General features: G+C 41.9%; 1 protein-coding gene across 1 annotated transcript in view; it reads left to right on the forward strand.

Moving 5' to 3' along the window:
• The window catches only part of LOC129859507 (transmembrane protein 150A-like), a 99,074-nt gene extending 85,310 nt beyond the window's left edge, over positions 1-13,764 (forward strand). The window contains exons 7-8 of the mRNA XM_055929374.1: positions 9,449-9,626; positions 10,295-13,764. Of these exons, the coding sequence (XP_055785349.1) occupies positions 9,449-9,626; positions 10,295-10,539 (423 nt within the window). The 3' untranslated portion in view covers positions 10,540-13,764. The remainder of the gene's footprint in view (positions 1-9,448; positions 9,627-10,294) is intronic.
• Positions 13,765-16,694: the final 2,930 nt, after the last annotated feature.

The following is a 16,694-nucleotide window of genomic DNA, read 5'->3' on the forward strand; positions in this document are numbered from 1 at the left end:
CACACACACACACACACACACACACACACACACACACACACACACAGGCATAGACACACACACACACACACACACACACACACACACACACACACACACACACACAGGCATAGACACACACACACACAGGCATACACACATACATAGGATGCTTCTCAGAGGAGGAAGGGAAGGACCATCCTCCTTCTGTGAATTTCATGAAAATAGTCAAACATTAAAAGTTATCCTTTTTAATAAAACTGTACAAAATATATTCACGTGTCACCAAATAATTTATTAAAACACTGTTTTGCAATGAAGGTCTACAGCAGCCTCAACAGTACTCTGTAGGGTAGCAACATGGTGTAGCCTGAGGACAGCTAACTTCCGTCCTCCTCTGGGTACATTGACTTCAATACAAAACCTAGGAGGCTCATGGTTCTCACCCCCTTCCATTGACTTACACAGTAATTATGACAACTTCCAGAGGACATACTCCAACCAATCAGAACTCTTGCAGCATGAACTGACATGTTGTCCACCCAATCAAAGGATCAGAGAATGAATCTAGTACTGAAAGCATAAGCTACAGCTAGCTAGCATTGCAGTGCATAAAATGTGGTGAGTAGTTGACTCAAAGAGAGAGAAAGGCAATAGTTTAACAGTTTTGAACAAATTCATTTCTTTAAAAATTAAGGAGATACAAGAGAAGGAGAAAGAGAGAGCTCTATTTAGTTGTATACATTTTTTCACTTTCACTTAGCTATCGAATACAGCTAGCTAGTTTAGCCTACTCAAACAGAGAGGGATGCTATGTTAGCTAGCTGACTATGGCTATCCAACACTGGAATTCTTCCAAGTCAATGTAAGCTTTTGGTTTTAATAATTTATTGCCACCGGGGCCTGCTGGTGTAACTGCTAAACTGCTTGCTGCTGACTGTACACTATATGATTGTAGCGGGTTTTTATTTTATTTTATTTATTTAACCTTTATTTAACCAGGTAGGCAAATTGAGAACACGTTCTCATTTACAATTGCGACCTGGCCAAGATAAAGCAAAGCAGTTCGACACATACAACAACACATAGTTACACATGGAGTAAAAACAAACATATAGTCAATAATACAGTGAAAAAAATAAGTCTACAGTATATACAATGTGAGCAAGTGAGGTGAGATAAGGGGGGTGAAGGCAAACAGATATGTATAAATAAATAAAAATATAAAAAGGCCATGGAGGCGAAGTGAGTACAACACAGCAAGTAAAATAAAAACTAAAAAAAACACTGGAATGGTTGGTTTGCATTGGAAGAAAGTGCAAAGTAGAGACAGAAATAATGGGGTGCAAAGGAGCAAAATAAATTAATAAATAAATACAGTAGGTAAAGAGGTAGTTGTTTGGGCTAAATTGTAGATGGGTTATGTACAGGTGCAGTAATCTATGAGCTGCTCTGACAGCTGGTGCTTAAAGCTAGTGAGGGAGATAGGTGTTTCCAGTTTCAGAGATTTTTGTAGTTCGTTCCAGTCATTGGCAGCAGAGAACTGGAAGGAGAGGCGTCCAAAGGAAGAATTGGTTTTGGGGGTGACTAGAGAGATATACCTGCTGGAGCGCGTGCTACGGGTAGGTGCTGCTATGGTGACCAGCGAGCTGAGATAAGGGGGGACTTTACCTAGCAGGGTCTTGTAGATGACCTGGAACCAATGGGTTTGGCGACGAGTATGAAGCGAGGGCCAGCCAACGAGAGTGTACAGGTCGCAGTGGTGGGTAGTATATGGGGCTTTGGTGACAAAACGGATGGCACTGTGATAGACTGCATCCAATTTATTGAGTAGGGTTTTGGAGGCTATTTTGTAAATGACATCACCGAAGTCGAGGATTGGTAGGATGGTCAGTTTTACAAGGGTATGTTTGGCAGCATGAGTAAAGGATGCTTTGTTGCGGAATAGGAAGCCAATTCTAGATTTGACTTTGGATTGGAGATGTTTGATGTGGGTCTGGAAGGAGAGTTTACAGTCTAACCAGACACCTAGGTATTTGTAGTTGTCCACATATTCTAAGTCAGAGCCGTCCAAAGTAGTGATGTTGGACAGGCGGGCCGGAGCAGGCAGCGATCGGTTGAAGAGCATGCATTTGGTTTTACTTGTATTTAAGAGCAGTTGGAGGCCACGGAAGGAGAGTTGTATGGCATTGAAGCTCGCCTGGAGGGTTGTTAACACAGTGTCAAAAGAAGGGCCAGAAGTATACAGAATAGTGTCGTCTGCGTAGAGGTGGATCAGAGAATCACCAGCAGCAAGAGCGACATCATTGATGTAAACAGAGAAGAGAGTCGGTCCAAGAATTGAACCCTGTGGCACCCCCATAGAGACTGCCAGAGGCCCGGACAACAGACCCTCCGATTTGACACACTGAACTCTATCAGAGAAGTAGTTGGTGAACCAGGCGAGGCAATCATTAGAGAAACCAAGGCTGTCGAGTCTGCCAATGAGGATGTGGTGATTGACAGAGTCAAAAGCCTTGGCCAGGTCAATGAATACGGCTGCACAGTATTGTTTCCTATCGATGGCGGTTACGATATCGTTTATGACCTTGAGCGTGGCTGAGGTGCACCCATGACCAGCTCTGAAACCAGATTGCATAGCGGAGAAGGTGTGGTGTGATTCGAAATGGTCGGTAATCTGTTTGTTGACTTGGCTTTCGAAGACCTTAGAAAGGCAGGGTAGGATAGATATAGGTCTGTAGCAGTTAGGGTCAAGGGTGTCCCCCCCTTTGAAGAGGGGGATAACCGCAGCTGCTTTCCAATCTTTGGGTATCTCAGACGACACGAAAGAGAGGTTGAAGAGGCTAGTAATAGGGGTGGCAACAATTTCAGCAGATAGTTTTAGAAAGAAAGGGTCCAGATTATCTAGCCCGGCTGATTTGTAAGGGTCCAGATTTTGCAGCTCATTAAGAACATCAGCTGACTGTATTTGGGAGAAAGAGAAATGGGGAAGGCTTGGGCGAGTAGCAGAGGGGAGGGCAGTGCTGTTGTCCCGGGTAGGGGTAGCCAGGTGGAAAGCATGGCCAGCCGTAGAAAAATGCTTATTGAAATTCTCAATTATAGTGGATTTGTCGGTGGTGACAGTGTTTCCTATCTTCAGGGCGGTTGGAAGCTGGGAGGAGGTGTTCTTATTCTCCATGGACTTTACGGTGTCCCAGAACTTTTTTGAATTTGTGTTGCAGGAAGCAAATTTCTGCTTGAAAAAGCTAGCCTTGGCTGTTCTAACTGCCTGTGTATATTGGTTTCTGGCTTCCCTGAAAAGTTGCATATCACGGGGGCTGTTCGATGCTAATGCAGAACGCCATAGGATGTTTTTCTGTTGGTTAAGGGCAGTCAGGTCAGGAGAGAACCAAGGGCTATATCTGTTCCTGGTTCTAAATTTCTTGAATGGGGCATGCTTATTCAAGATGGTGAGGAAGGCATTTTTAAAAAATGACCAGGCATCCTCTACTGACGGGATGAGATCAATATCCTTCCAGGATACCCCGGCCAGGTCAATTAGGAAGGCCTGCTCGCTGAAGTGTTTCAGGGAGCGTTTGACAGTGATGAGTGGAGGTCGTTTGACCGCTGACCCATTACGGATGCAGGCAATGAGGCAGTGATCGCTGAGATCTTGGTTAAAAACAGCAGAGGTGTATTTGGAGGGCAAGTTTGTTAGGATGATATCTATGAGGGTACCCGTGTTTACGGAATTAGGGTGGTACCTGGTAGGTTCATTAATAATTTGTGTGAGATTGAGGGCATCAAGCTTAGATTGTAGGGTGGCTGGGGTGTTGAGCATGTTCAAATTTAGGTCACCTAGCAGCACGAGCTCTAGAGATAGATGGGGGGCAATCAGTTCACATATAGTGTCCAGAGCACAGCTGGGGGCAGAGGGTGGTCTATAGCAGGCGGCAACGGTGAGAGACTTGTTTTTAGAGAGGTGGATTTTTAAAAGTAGAAGTTCAAATTGTTTGGGAACAGACCTGGATAGTATAACAGAACTCTGCAGGCAGTCTTTGCAGTAGATTGCAACACCGCCCCCTTTGGCCGTTCTATCTTGTCTGAAAATATTGTAATTGGGGATAAAAATGTCTGAATTTTTGGTGGTCTTTCTAAGCCAGGATTCAGACACGGCTAAAACATCCGGGTTGGTAGAGTGTGCTAAAGCAGTGAACAGAACAAACTTAGGGAGGAGGCTCCTAATGTTAACATGCATGAAGCCAAGGCTATTACGGTTACAGAAGTCATCAAAAGAGAGCGCCTGGGGAATAGGAGTGGAGCCAGGTACTGCAGGGCCTGGATTCACCTCTACATCACCAGAGGAACAGAGGAGAAGTAGGATAATGGTACGGCTAAAAGCTATGAGAATTGGTCGCCTAGAGCTACCAGAGCAGAGAGTAAAAGGAAGTTTCTGGGGGCGATAAAATAGTTTAAAGGAATAATGTACAGACAAAGGTATGGTAGGATGTGAATACAGTGGAGGTAAACCTAGGTATTGAGTGATGATGAGAGAGATCTTGTCTCTAGAAACATCATTGAAACCAGGTGATGTCATCGCATATGTGGGTGGTGGAACTGCAGGGTTGGATATGGTATAGAGAGCAGGGCTAGAATCTCTACAGTGAAATAAGCCAATAAACACTAACCAGAACAGCAATGGACAAGGCATATTTACATTAAGGAGAGGCAAGCTTAATCGAGTGATAAATAAGGGTCCAGTGAGTAGAGGTTGGTTGGGGTCGTGGCGATCCAGACAGCTGGCCGGGTATATGGCTATCGGTAGCAGCATAGGATGGAGGTCTGTTTGTAGATACCTCGTGCGTTTCCGTCGGTAGGTTCCGTGTAGTGGGGTTTTGTTCAGATAGCAGCCGATAAGACAGCTAACGATTAGCGGGCCTCAGATGAGCGTTCAGGTAACGCCGGGACGGAGGTGCCGGTTGGATAAATCCCTCGGGCAGATAACGTCGGCAGTCAGTCGTGAAGGCCCGGTGGGGTTCCGTATCTGCAGCAGCAACAAAGAAGCGGGTCCGGATGGTGATGGAACTCCTCAGCTGGCTAGCTCCAGCATGATTTGAGTTAGCTCCGGGGTCGACGTAAGCCAATAGTCACACGGTATGCAGCTAGCTAGCTGCGAAATCAAGGTGCAAGTGTCCAGAGGCTGCGGTTGGAATCCGGGGAAACTGAGAGAAAAAAAGTCCCGGAATGCTCCGGTCCGAGTCGCGTTGCACAAAAGTGCCGGTAGATTATCGAGCTAGAGGAATAGCTGATGACCGCAAAAACGTGGGCAGCTGAAACACCAACGCTAGCCAGCAAACCGGCTAATTTCGGGGCAGCTACAGATTAGCTTCTGGTTAGCTATCGGAGTAGCTTCTGGATTAGCTTTCAGGCTAGCTTCTGAATTAGCCCCTGGCTATCTTCCACGATGGATTTTCAGATTGAGGTAAATAGTACTTATTGTAATTGGTGAAGCGGGTTGCAGGAAAGCTTTTGCAGGAAAGCTTTTGTAGTTGAGTTCTTGGATAATAAAATAAATAAAAGATATGTGAAGAAAAGGTGTAAATATATATATATATACAGGACACGACACGACAACACGGAAAAATACGTCTGAACTGCTAAGCCACCTTGGTGCTTTTTTACTAACGTGTTAGTTCTAGTAGCTATGTTGACTATGACGTTAGCTAATATGGTGACAGCGATGTAGGCTGTTTGTAGCAGTTAGTGGTTATGATATAAAGGTTTGGTTTGGAAAGTTTTTTTATTTCCTCGTCACAGACAGCTGATGTGTTGTGCACTGAAGTCCACAAACGGAGGGGAAAAGTGAGAGGTGGAGAGCGCGTAGATGCGAGAAGTAATTATACAACAAAGGGATCATGCTGTTTGTATGTGGCTGCTATGAAAGTGAAGCAAAGGTAACGAAATGGTGATAAACATACTTGAATTTGTCCAATAGAAACACGTTTGCAACTGTTTGGACTAATGATTACACCCTAGATCAGCTAGATGCAGGCAAGAATGTGCAAGGTGGTATTGAATGTGTCACTGTCTTTCACCTTGATTACTCAAATATCTCTCGACCTGTACACCTGCGTTGTAAACGTTCATTCATAGGCTAGGTTGTAGCATCTTCATGATGGGTATAGGGAAAATTTGAGAATCATGTAGTAGCCTAAACCTATCGCTGTTACATTGAGCTGGGTGAATGGAATATGAATGACCGTCATCCAATATGCTGTAATAGAAATAAGGCTATGCTCATAAAAACAATTATTGTCCAAATCTTAAATGTCACAACTATCACTGATTAACATACGCACACACATTTCGCTAATTCTAGTTACCAGGCAGGGAACGAGAGAGAGACATGAGAGAACAGTGAGTACGGGGCGGGCAGCATTAGAACATATGGCTAGCTAATGGTGTTTACATTAGAAAGACTATCAGAAAGGCTGTACTTTCTTCAGCTCTACTGGTGTTTGTGTGCGTGTGTGTGCTCTCATGTACTTTCCTTTCTTCAGCTCTAGTGGAGTGTGACAGCTAAATGGGAAGGTGTCGGACCAGAAGCAATAGGATTTAACTAATGTACACTGCTGTTGGGGGAGAGGAGAGAGTGCACTGCATGCTGTCTTTATCTGTAACACTGTTATCTATGTGTTACAGTAACACACTAGTTATTTAGCGGTCTTCCCTGGCCATTTGTCTTTGAGTTATACAGGGTTCATATGATCACAGACTTTTAAAATGCTGTTTTCCAGCCCTGGAAAAGTTTTTGAAAATTATTAAATCCCAAAGTTTTGGAAAAGTCATGGAAATGTATTCAACAATTTCAGTTAATGTCATTTATTTAGGCAAAGTAAAAAAAATACTTTATGAGTCAAATAAAAATCAACATATCAGACATGATCGGAATGACACTTTAGCGCGTCAATGCACATCACCTGCAAGTGAGACGAGTGGGCAATTGCTCAAGGATAGATGAGATACAGTCGACATTGCAGCAGTAGGTAGGCCTAGCCTATAAAATATGATTAAGAACGGACTTAATAACTATGTAGCCAATTCAAAACATATCTTGTACCCTCTAGTTAACTGTTTAGCTATTATTAACATGTATTCATGTTTTCATCATGTCCCCAAAAACTTTCTCCCAAAACTCACAAATAAGGACATACAAAGTTGATTTACTTTTTTTCAACGATTCATATGATTTATATAAATGATTATTTTTGACGAAACGAACGATTCACTTCACAATTGAATTAGTTGGGATTCGGTTCAATCGTGATTAATCGAATCATATGAATCACAAACACTCATTTTAGGAAAAAAGATTAGATGTAGCCTTTCTTTTGCATTATGTGGCTTCAAAACTTGTTTTGTAGATACTTTCAGTTGAGTTGGGCATCCAATGAAATGGACATTGCAACTCAATAGATACTATTCAGCCTGCAAAGGTAGTTAAGATTTTTTTTAAATGACTTAACTATAAAGGGTACATTTCCTGAAATACTATTTGTGGGCTTGCTTCAGCAGAATAAAAATATTTGTAGACTACCATAGCCATTTGATCTTTGAAATATTGAATGAGCGAATTATTTCAAAAGGCATAAAATGTATTAGGTCGCAATGTTTTACATCAATAGTGGTCAACCATCTTCAAGGAGAGCTAATGGGTGTGCAGGCTTTTATTCCAGTCCCCCTCTAACAAACCCCGTTTTAGATATTAGCTGCTCAACCGCACCTTGCTAAACTGGCTCTGATGTGTTTCATCAGGGCTTGATCAAAAGCCGGCGTACCCATGTACTGGAGCTCTCCAGGCTGAGGGTTGACCATACGTGTTTTATACAGATGTCTAACATCTTTGTACTTTGTGGGGGTTAAGTGCCTTGCAGAACGACAGGAGATGGTACATGGGATCAGAGAGCAGCCTCCCAGTGTCGATTTTATACGTACATAGAGACGCCGCCAATTGTTGTTCATGGAAATTTGGTGAAAAGTGTGTCTGTGAAAATGTGTATGAGCCCTGGTTATAGGAAGAGCCTTAGAGATGAATGAAATCGCAGAGGGAGAGCCTAGAAAACAGTCATTTCATACTGAGGTGAAGAAAAGGTGTTGTTGTAGCTCAATCCCTTGGTCTGATAACTGGTCGGTCCCCTGTGTTACTTCATAATAGCTAGGCTAACTTAGAAATAGATATTATAGTAATTTTCATATAACTTGGCAAGTCAGTTAAGAACAAATTCTTATTTACAATGACGGCCTAACCTGTTGACACTGGGCCAATTGTGCGCCGCCCTATGGGACTCCCAATCACAGATGGATGTGATAAAGCCTGGTTTCGAACCAGGGACTGTAGTGATGCCTCTAGCACTGAGATGCAGTGCATTAGACCGCTGCGCCACTCGGGAGCCCAAATGGAATGTAGTAGTTCTGGGAGAACTAACTATTAGTTGCTAAAGGCGACTTGATACATAAATGCATGTCATTCATTCTTTGAGTTTTGGTCCCCTTGGTCTGGTCAGTACCCTGCATTACTACTTTGAGAGAATGTGCTTTTCTGTTATCAGGTCCCATGAGACTGTCTGGTGCCACTGAGACCTGTGAGTGTGTGTGTGTGGTCACATGCTCACATGCTACTTTGTGTATTGTGTGTTTGCGGCTTTCCGCGCGTGATCAGGAGGGAGAAGGAGGTGTTATAGTGTACCGCTGGCCTCTTTCTTCACATCTCTATCGCTTTCTCACCTCTGTCTCTCTCTACTCTCTCTTCTCTCTACTCTCGCTCTCAATTCAATTCAAAGGAGCTTTATTGGCGTGTGAAACATTATGTTTGCATTGCCAAAGCAAGCAAAATAAACAATAGCCACAAGTCAGAAGAAACAATAAAACAGGAACAGTAAACATTATCCATTTGAAACCTTCATGAATGCAAAGACATTTCAGATATGTATAGTGTTTCTAACAAGGTGCAGATAGTTGTAGTATGAATAGTAGGGGAAGATAAGTGAACAGATAAATTATATTTGTTGTGTTTACAATGTTGTTTGTGCTCCACTGGTTGCCCTGTTTTTTTCTCTCTCTCTCTCTGGTTCTCCTCATGCTTTCCTTCATTCTTTCTCTCAGCCTTTCTCCACAGTATCTCTTTCACTTTAAAGAAAGGATAGAAGGAAAAGGAGGCTCCATTGACAACGCAGGGCGGCAATGAGTTATTTACCTGACTCAGTACTATTTCAATGACTGGCTACTGCGGCCCCCTTCTGGCCAAACTGAGACACAGCAAAACTAGAGGCCAGAACAGAGAGAGGGCTTTTCAACAGATGTCTAGCATCATACGTGATTGTGTTTCTATGTGGCTAGTTCAGTGTTTTCAGTATGTGACTTGTTCAATGCTCATTGAGGACAATGAAAATCCCTACTATACTAATAAATGCATCTTTCTTTCCCTCCCCAGGTGGATAATGCTAAGATCCTCCACTATGTGGGTGCAGGGGTAGCGTTCCCCACCAGTATGCTGTTTGTGTGTCTGCAGTCAGCTCTAACCTACAGGCTGGCCAAGACTCAGGGAGAATACAGCCTGGCTCACCTACGACTGGGCATGACACTACTGGCCTTCATCACGTTGGTGCTTAGTATCCTGCAAAAGATATTGAACCGTACTCAATAAGATCTGTGTTGTCTTCACAACCAAGGCACTGCATAGACTAGCATCCTGTCCAGTTGGTGTACTTGTACGTCAAGCTGTCTCACAGTACAGGAACAGGAGATAGACTCCCACTCTTATGAGCCGCTCCGGCTCGCACAAGCAAAGGCTACTACAGATGTAGGATCTTAATTTGATCACCCTGTTGCAGGAGACCTGTCCTGCAATGCAGAAAATGTCAAACTTTTAGTGTATTTGAGGCTTAAAAATGATCTGATGTTTGTCATTTCCACTTGATTCAGACAGAATTTTCACTTATGAAAAATGTATCAACCCCTACAAAAATGTCCATTAATTATATAATAATTCACGTTTCCTGTTGCGACTGGCTCAAATTAAGATCCTACATCTGTACCTATCTTCACAATCAGGGAGGCGTAAGGGAAGATGGAGAAAGAGAGGTGTTGTTGAAATCGAGGGGGAATGGGGGAGGGAAGGAACGAAGGGATGGAGAGCAGGGAAATGGGGAGGATATCTCCAGTAGTGCATAGGGGCTAGGGGTTGATTTGGGACTTGGTCATCCTCTTCTCATGGCAGTCAGTCTTTATGTCAATCAGTCAGTCTGTTAGTTGTGCTCCTTGACCTTCCTGCCTTTAGGTGGCGTGTTCTTTGTCCAGGAGAGCTTCGTCCTGCAGCACGCGTCGGCCATCTTTGAGTGGGTGTTCTGCGTCACCATCATGCTCTTCTACGGAACCTTTGCCTTCGAGTTTGCCGGTGTCACAGGAGATACTGTGATGGTGCTCGCCAGAGGGGGAGCCCTGGGGCCAAATGGGAGAGACCACAAAGCAGAGTCCCTAGGAGGTCCCATTCCGCACCCCCCTGAGAGCATGTCAATGCTGTAGTCCCTGGGAGAGAGGCCAGAAAGCTGGCCTGTGCCATTATCAATCTGGGGTAGGTGGAGGGACTTTTGAGTATCCATCGCTAATACACCAAAACACCCCCATTCCAGGGTGTGAAGGGGACTATGCCAATGCCACATAAACTCAGCGTTGATGGAATGGATTCTACCATTTCCACCAGGCCCGGCGGTGTGGACACCATGGGGGAGAGATGTGGGTTCGTACTGTTCCCATGTCCCCAGCCCTGTCCCAGCTTCCAAAGACCCTGCTTGTATTTGCACATCACTAATGAACCATAATCTTATTTTCCTTCATTCCCTGTTTTCCGGCCAAAGGAGCCTCATCACTCATTACAGGAAGTGATCCTGGGGCCGCTGAGTCTCAGCCTGTTGCTATCTGATGGCATCACTGTAATCTCAACTCAGATTAAGAGAGGAGGGCAGGCCACCAGATGGCTATATAGAGAGTGGAAGAAAGAGAGATGGAGTGAGACATCATGGGAGTGAGGCTGAGAGAAAAATAGAGAAACGCATTAGAGAAGAGAGAGCTGCGTGGGAGAGCTAGGCCTGTGCAATGTAGAGCCTAATCCAATAAATAAAAACTCTTGAATTGGCCAAATACACATTTATTTTCAGAGACTGTTAGCGAGCAGACATTGATGTTTCCCTCGGTGCTAGAGTCCAAACGAGACAATGAACCTGCCTTCATTCATCCTTTAAAACACAACAATACCATGAGAGCCGGGCCTCGTCGCACAGCTCCCAATACGTCACGTGGAATATTTGGAATATTTCAAATGGTTAAAATGACCCCCTTCACATGTAGCGAAAGACTGAGGACTCACTACCATGAATGTGTTGATGACATGGATGCTTCACTGGTGAACAGTATACTGGTCAATGAACCGTGGTTTTAAACCGGGGAATATCTGGATACCAGTCTTACCTTATTTTTCTACTGATGCTACTTAAACATTGTGCCTTATAAAGCTGTACATTGGAATGCAGACTTTTGCAGACTGTAAAAAATATATATTTTCCTTATGATTATTCGAGACAATTGAGTATATGAAAAGCCAAACCTCCAATAGTGTTTTATACATAATATCCCAAACACTTTTATTTTCTACATGTTTGACTGTACGGTTCAGCCAAAACGTATGGATGTTGGGAGTGGAGAAGAGGACTGGAAGAACCCAACTGTAAACCAGCTAATACCAGCCAGAGCTCTGTCTGGGCTGATCAAGATAAATCACAGGAATCAGAAAAGTTTCAGAGTCTGAAAAACAGAGGACCAGAAACGAGAATCTATTATCACTGAAACAACTTCTCTGCTCCCGATTTCACTACTTTTCTTTTTGTCAGGCTGGGGTTCAATCGGTTTCTGTTTCAGTCAACAACAGTTTTTGTTTTGCAAGGCGACAATGTAGAGTTGAATGCTGAAACTAGGCTACATAACAGTACGCTACCCAGGTTATCTTCTTGGTGTTCTGCCCCCTGTCCGTTTAGCCTGTCATGGCATAGGGGCCTAAAGGGAACAGGATGGAACTGCTGCTTGCTGCTGGTCTTCTTCCAAAGAATGTAGACATAAACCACCCGTATCCATTCTCCCGACTAACTGCACTGTGTCAAACCATCCAGCTGCCTTTCAGATCTGTGCTATGAGATCTTAAAATGCAATTATACGTCTCTACTGTTTCAATGCTGCCTTATTAGCTTCAGTGTCTGTGGATTGCAGAAAGACATGTAGAGCATATAGTTCCATTCACAAGTGTTTCACATTCACCTCAGTCATCACAAAAAGTGAATCTGAATCTGAAAGTGAATCTGAGCAAATTGGACTGAATGGAGTCACTGACCAATGAAGTTAATCTAATAGAAACCCAGTAGTAGACAATGGCGTTTGAAGAGGGAAAAAGTGGTCCATTAGCCCCTCCTAGTGGAGACACAGATTACTGCACAGAGCTCTATGCTGTTCTATAGACCCCTTTCTGTGTTTGCAAACATTACCTCATGAAGGAGATACACACAAGTTGGTGGCAGAACACGGGTGTTCTTATAGAACGGCAGCAAGTGCATTTCACACTACTTTTGGATTATAATTGGATTTAAGGCGTGTATGAATGTCCTGCTTAATATAATGTTTGTGTCATTATCGCAAATCAACTGGATTATACTTAAAAAACACTTCAACTTCAACCAGTAAAATGGCTCTTTGGCTTGCTTTTGCTACCGCCTATGTCAATGAGCGTTAGCATTCTAGCTAACAACTGCTGCATCCAAAATAGTTATTTTGCGAAGATCACAACCAAATATAATCTTAGCGACTGTTCAAGCTAGAATCAAAACATAATTGTAAGCATATGCGAAACCCAAAAAGTAATTTTGTTTAGAAGTAATAACTTACATATAGGCTATGTTGAATTGCTGTCAACTACGAAACATCAAATGTTTCCCATTGCATGCCTTAATGAATATGACCCATGTCAATGTTCTGTCTCTATTGACTGATCTACCTTCAAACATTTACCTCTCAGGAATCTGTTGCATCACCAGCTGTCCACAATCAGTGACTTAACGAAACTGTTGTCTTTTCTTCACTTTTTAAAATAAATTGTGTTTATGTTGGGATATTTTTATATATTCAATTGTGTTTTAGAACTTGTTTTGACCAGTGGGTTGATTTTACATTTCAATGTTAGTGCCATTCGCTCTGTCCATATTTGACCTGATTGGTCACTTGCTATGGTTCCATTGGTTCTATGTTCTATGCAGAACCATATCTTTACATATGCTTTTTCCTAGGTCAACATTATACCATATAAATAGTTGCAGTATTGTAAGTGCTTCATCCAGACATTATCGATACAGTTTGGTTACCTTTATTTGTTTGGTTACCTTTATTTGTACACCCAAGGGTGTACACACACACACACACACACACACACACACACACACACACACACACAGAGTAGAGAACATTCCTCTATCTAGCTGTTGTCCTCATTTGTATTTAATTGTGGTCTTACCTACCTACAGACAGATAACTGAGTGCCAAACTCTACTGAAAGGCAAAAAGATGACCTGTATGTGCCTTTATTTTGATGAAACCAAAGAAAGATGTGTTTTATGGTGAAAAGTGTTTGTCATAATGAGAGAAGGAAGATTGTTTGTATATTTGCCTTAAATTGTTCTACAATAAATCTGTAAAAGTGTTCTTGTCCCCCAACTCTTACAAATGTCCTTCTTGGGGATCAATGTTCAACATGAATATAATCACTTTAATAGCGATACTGTACATATACACTTTGCATACCAAGTCCCCGAGGACTCTGTGGATATGATAAAACCAAAACACCATGCATAACAACCCAAACAAATGCTCTATACACAGCTTTCTGTTTTAAATATTTTTATTGGCAACAATTATTTACATTTTCAGGTTTCTCTGTCAACTGTTATGACTTTGTGTAAAGTTGGGTGCAGGAGGTGGGGGGGAGAAAGAACAGCATACAGTATCGACTAGGTACAGAGGGTAGAACAGCATTCCACCAATTAGGTGCATTTTGAGTAGTGTAATTTGGTGAGAAACATTATTCCATGAAGAGCACTTGTTCAACTTAACATAACATGTTTTACCATCTCAAGAGGTTAAATAAAAAAGATACTATAGTAGGTGCCAATCAAGTGCCAAATAAAGTAACAGGGTTGATGATTTCATCTTATATCAGCCATAAATCCCGTTGCGACATGGGGAATGGAAGCTTGTTGTGTGCAACAGGGAGGGGCAATTAAATGCAATGTCTTGCCTGTCTGTCTGTCTATGGGTAACAGTGTTGATGTGCTATGCTCGACCCGCTCAGTTTTCCACCACAAAACACTAGAAAATGGCCAAAAAGAGTCGAATCAGCTCACCTGCTTTTACACTGCTTTGACTATTAGTTCAATGTTTCTTTAGAAATAATTATTTTAAAAGGAATAGTTTCACCACATTAAAACGAGAGTCCAGTTCACGTAACTGTTTTTTTTGTTACCTTAACATAAATCACTATTCACATAAAATAATAATAATTATCTTCAGAAAACCTTCTATCATAGCAAACAAATAACTAGGTGAAAACCCTTTCACCAATTATGGTGAAGACTTGGAGACATTAAGTTGGTTAAAATCTTCCTCACAGAGGACGCACAGAGGGACATGTCACAATGCTGAATTTTGGCACTTTAGCAAGTTTTTATCCATATAAAAAAATCTGATTTATTGAATTTTCCATGTGGTATATATAACAGGCTTTTAAAATTATATATTTGTGCACAATTCCTACTTAAACGCAAAAGGCATTTCCTGGAATTATCCAGCTACTATGTACAGAGGGTACAATAGCATAAATTATTTTCTAGGTACAGAGGGTGGGGGAACAAACTTCCTTAGGACAACAAGGTTTGGGATACAGTTAGGAAGAGATAAAACCTAAATCAGTACAGTGTTTGCTGAACACATCACAAGGCTAAAGCCCTGGGTCATCATGATCAATGACTCAGCAGGTGAAGAGAAACAAGGGCAGAAACACCCACACACTGCTACTAGAACCCCCAAAGTGTTTAATTTAATTTATGTTTCTAAGAATGAAACACCACAGGATGGTTTTTAACTATGTGGAGGTATTTCTCAGGTTCTTTAATTATTGTTTGACAAAACCAGCATCCTGAAACGTTTTGGAAGACTTTGTTTTATACACTATTCCCCTAATATGTCCTTAAAGGGCCCAGCAACTTAGAGTAAAACATATCATGTAAACAGACAGGAGTCTATGCAAAATACATTTATACTGAGAGAGAGACAGACAAACAGCTTATCACTGATTTCAAAAAAGTGAATGTCCCAGAGATGGTTTGAAATAATTGGGAAAATGGATGAAAGAAAAAATACACAAGTGGTTTGAAACTCTGAGGAAAGAGGTACATTCTGTCAACAACTTAAAATACTTCTGTCATGTTTGTCTGGCAAGCTCAACGTTATTATTCTGACAACATCATCTTAGGCATGTAAAATTGTACAAATGTAGAAACATTGGTCCACAAAATAATATGCCTACTGTTGGCAACATGCAGTTTGGCAATCTATTCATAATCTATTCATAGACAAATAATCACAACAATTAACTCACAATCAAGTCAAAAACTAAATACATCAAACCTTATCTACTATCGGCCAACAGAGTTGAGATGAGAACAGTTAATTCATTCAATGCCGTTAATATTGTTTACAGTGAGATAGATCCCAGCAGCAGCTTTACAGATGAAGATACAAATAGCATAATCAAACAGGACTGAGCAGGGGTTAATAGATGCATCATAAAGCATTATAAGCCTGTATAAACAGTTATAAAGCATCATTATGATGCCTTATAAATGGTTATGAAGCCTTATTTTGCAAGTCTATTTCTACTGCCACATTTGGTCAACTGTAACACACTGGTAAGAGGTACAGTATACCGCCCGACACATCCCAGGTATAAGAAACCTGTGTCATTTGACTATACACCTGTCATTGTTGCTGCTGTTGTGTTGTTGTAGTAGTAGTAATGCACTGTAAAAAAAAGTCTTGCAGCATCGATGATAATTACAAAATTAAGACTTTCATGTGGATTTGATCTTTACAGAGCTACATATAATGTAAACCAGTTTGATACAGTGCAAAGAAAATAGTTGTAACCATGGTCGAAACCCAAGTTAGAGGGTGATCTCCCTCCTAATATTAGATGGGATTGAAAGACCCTACTGATAAAAGATAAAAAATACTTTGGTTGATTGAAAGTTGTTGATTGAACCTGCAGATACATATTCCCCTTAGATTATGGATGAATACAAATACAGGATTTATAGCACCATCTTGAAGTGATATGGACAGAGTGGAGGGGATATATTGCTATACAGTATATTCACAGTTTAGATTTTTTTCAATATATAACCTTATTGATTATTACATGGTTGGCAAGGTGACTCCTTGCTGTCCCCAGTCCACCTGGCCGTGCTGCTGCTCCAGTTTCAACTGTTCTGCCTGCGGCTATGGAACCCTGACCTGTTCACCGGACATGCTACCTGTCCCAGACCTGCTGTTTTCAACTCTCTAGAGACAGCAGGAGCGGTAGAGATACT

Source organism: Salvelinus fontinalis, chromosome 1 (assembly GCF_029448725.1).
Source record: "Salvelinus fontinalis isolate EN_2023a chromosome 1, ASM2944872v1, whole genome shotgun sequence".
Classification (NCBI taxonomy): domain Eukaryota; kingdom Metazoa; phylum Chordata; class Actinopteri; order Salmoniformes; family Salmonidae; genus Salvelinus; species Salvelinus fontinalis.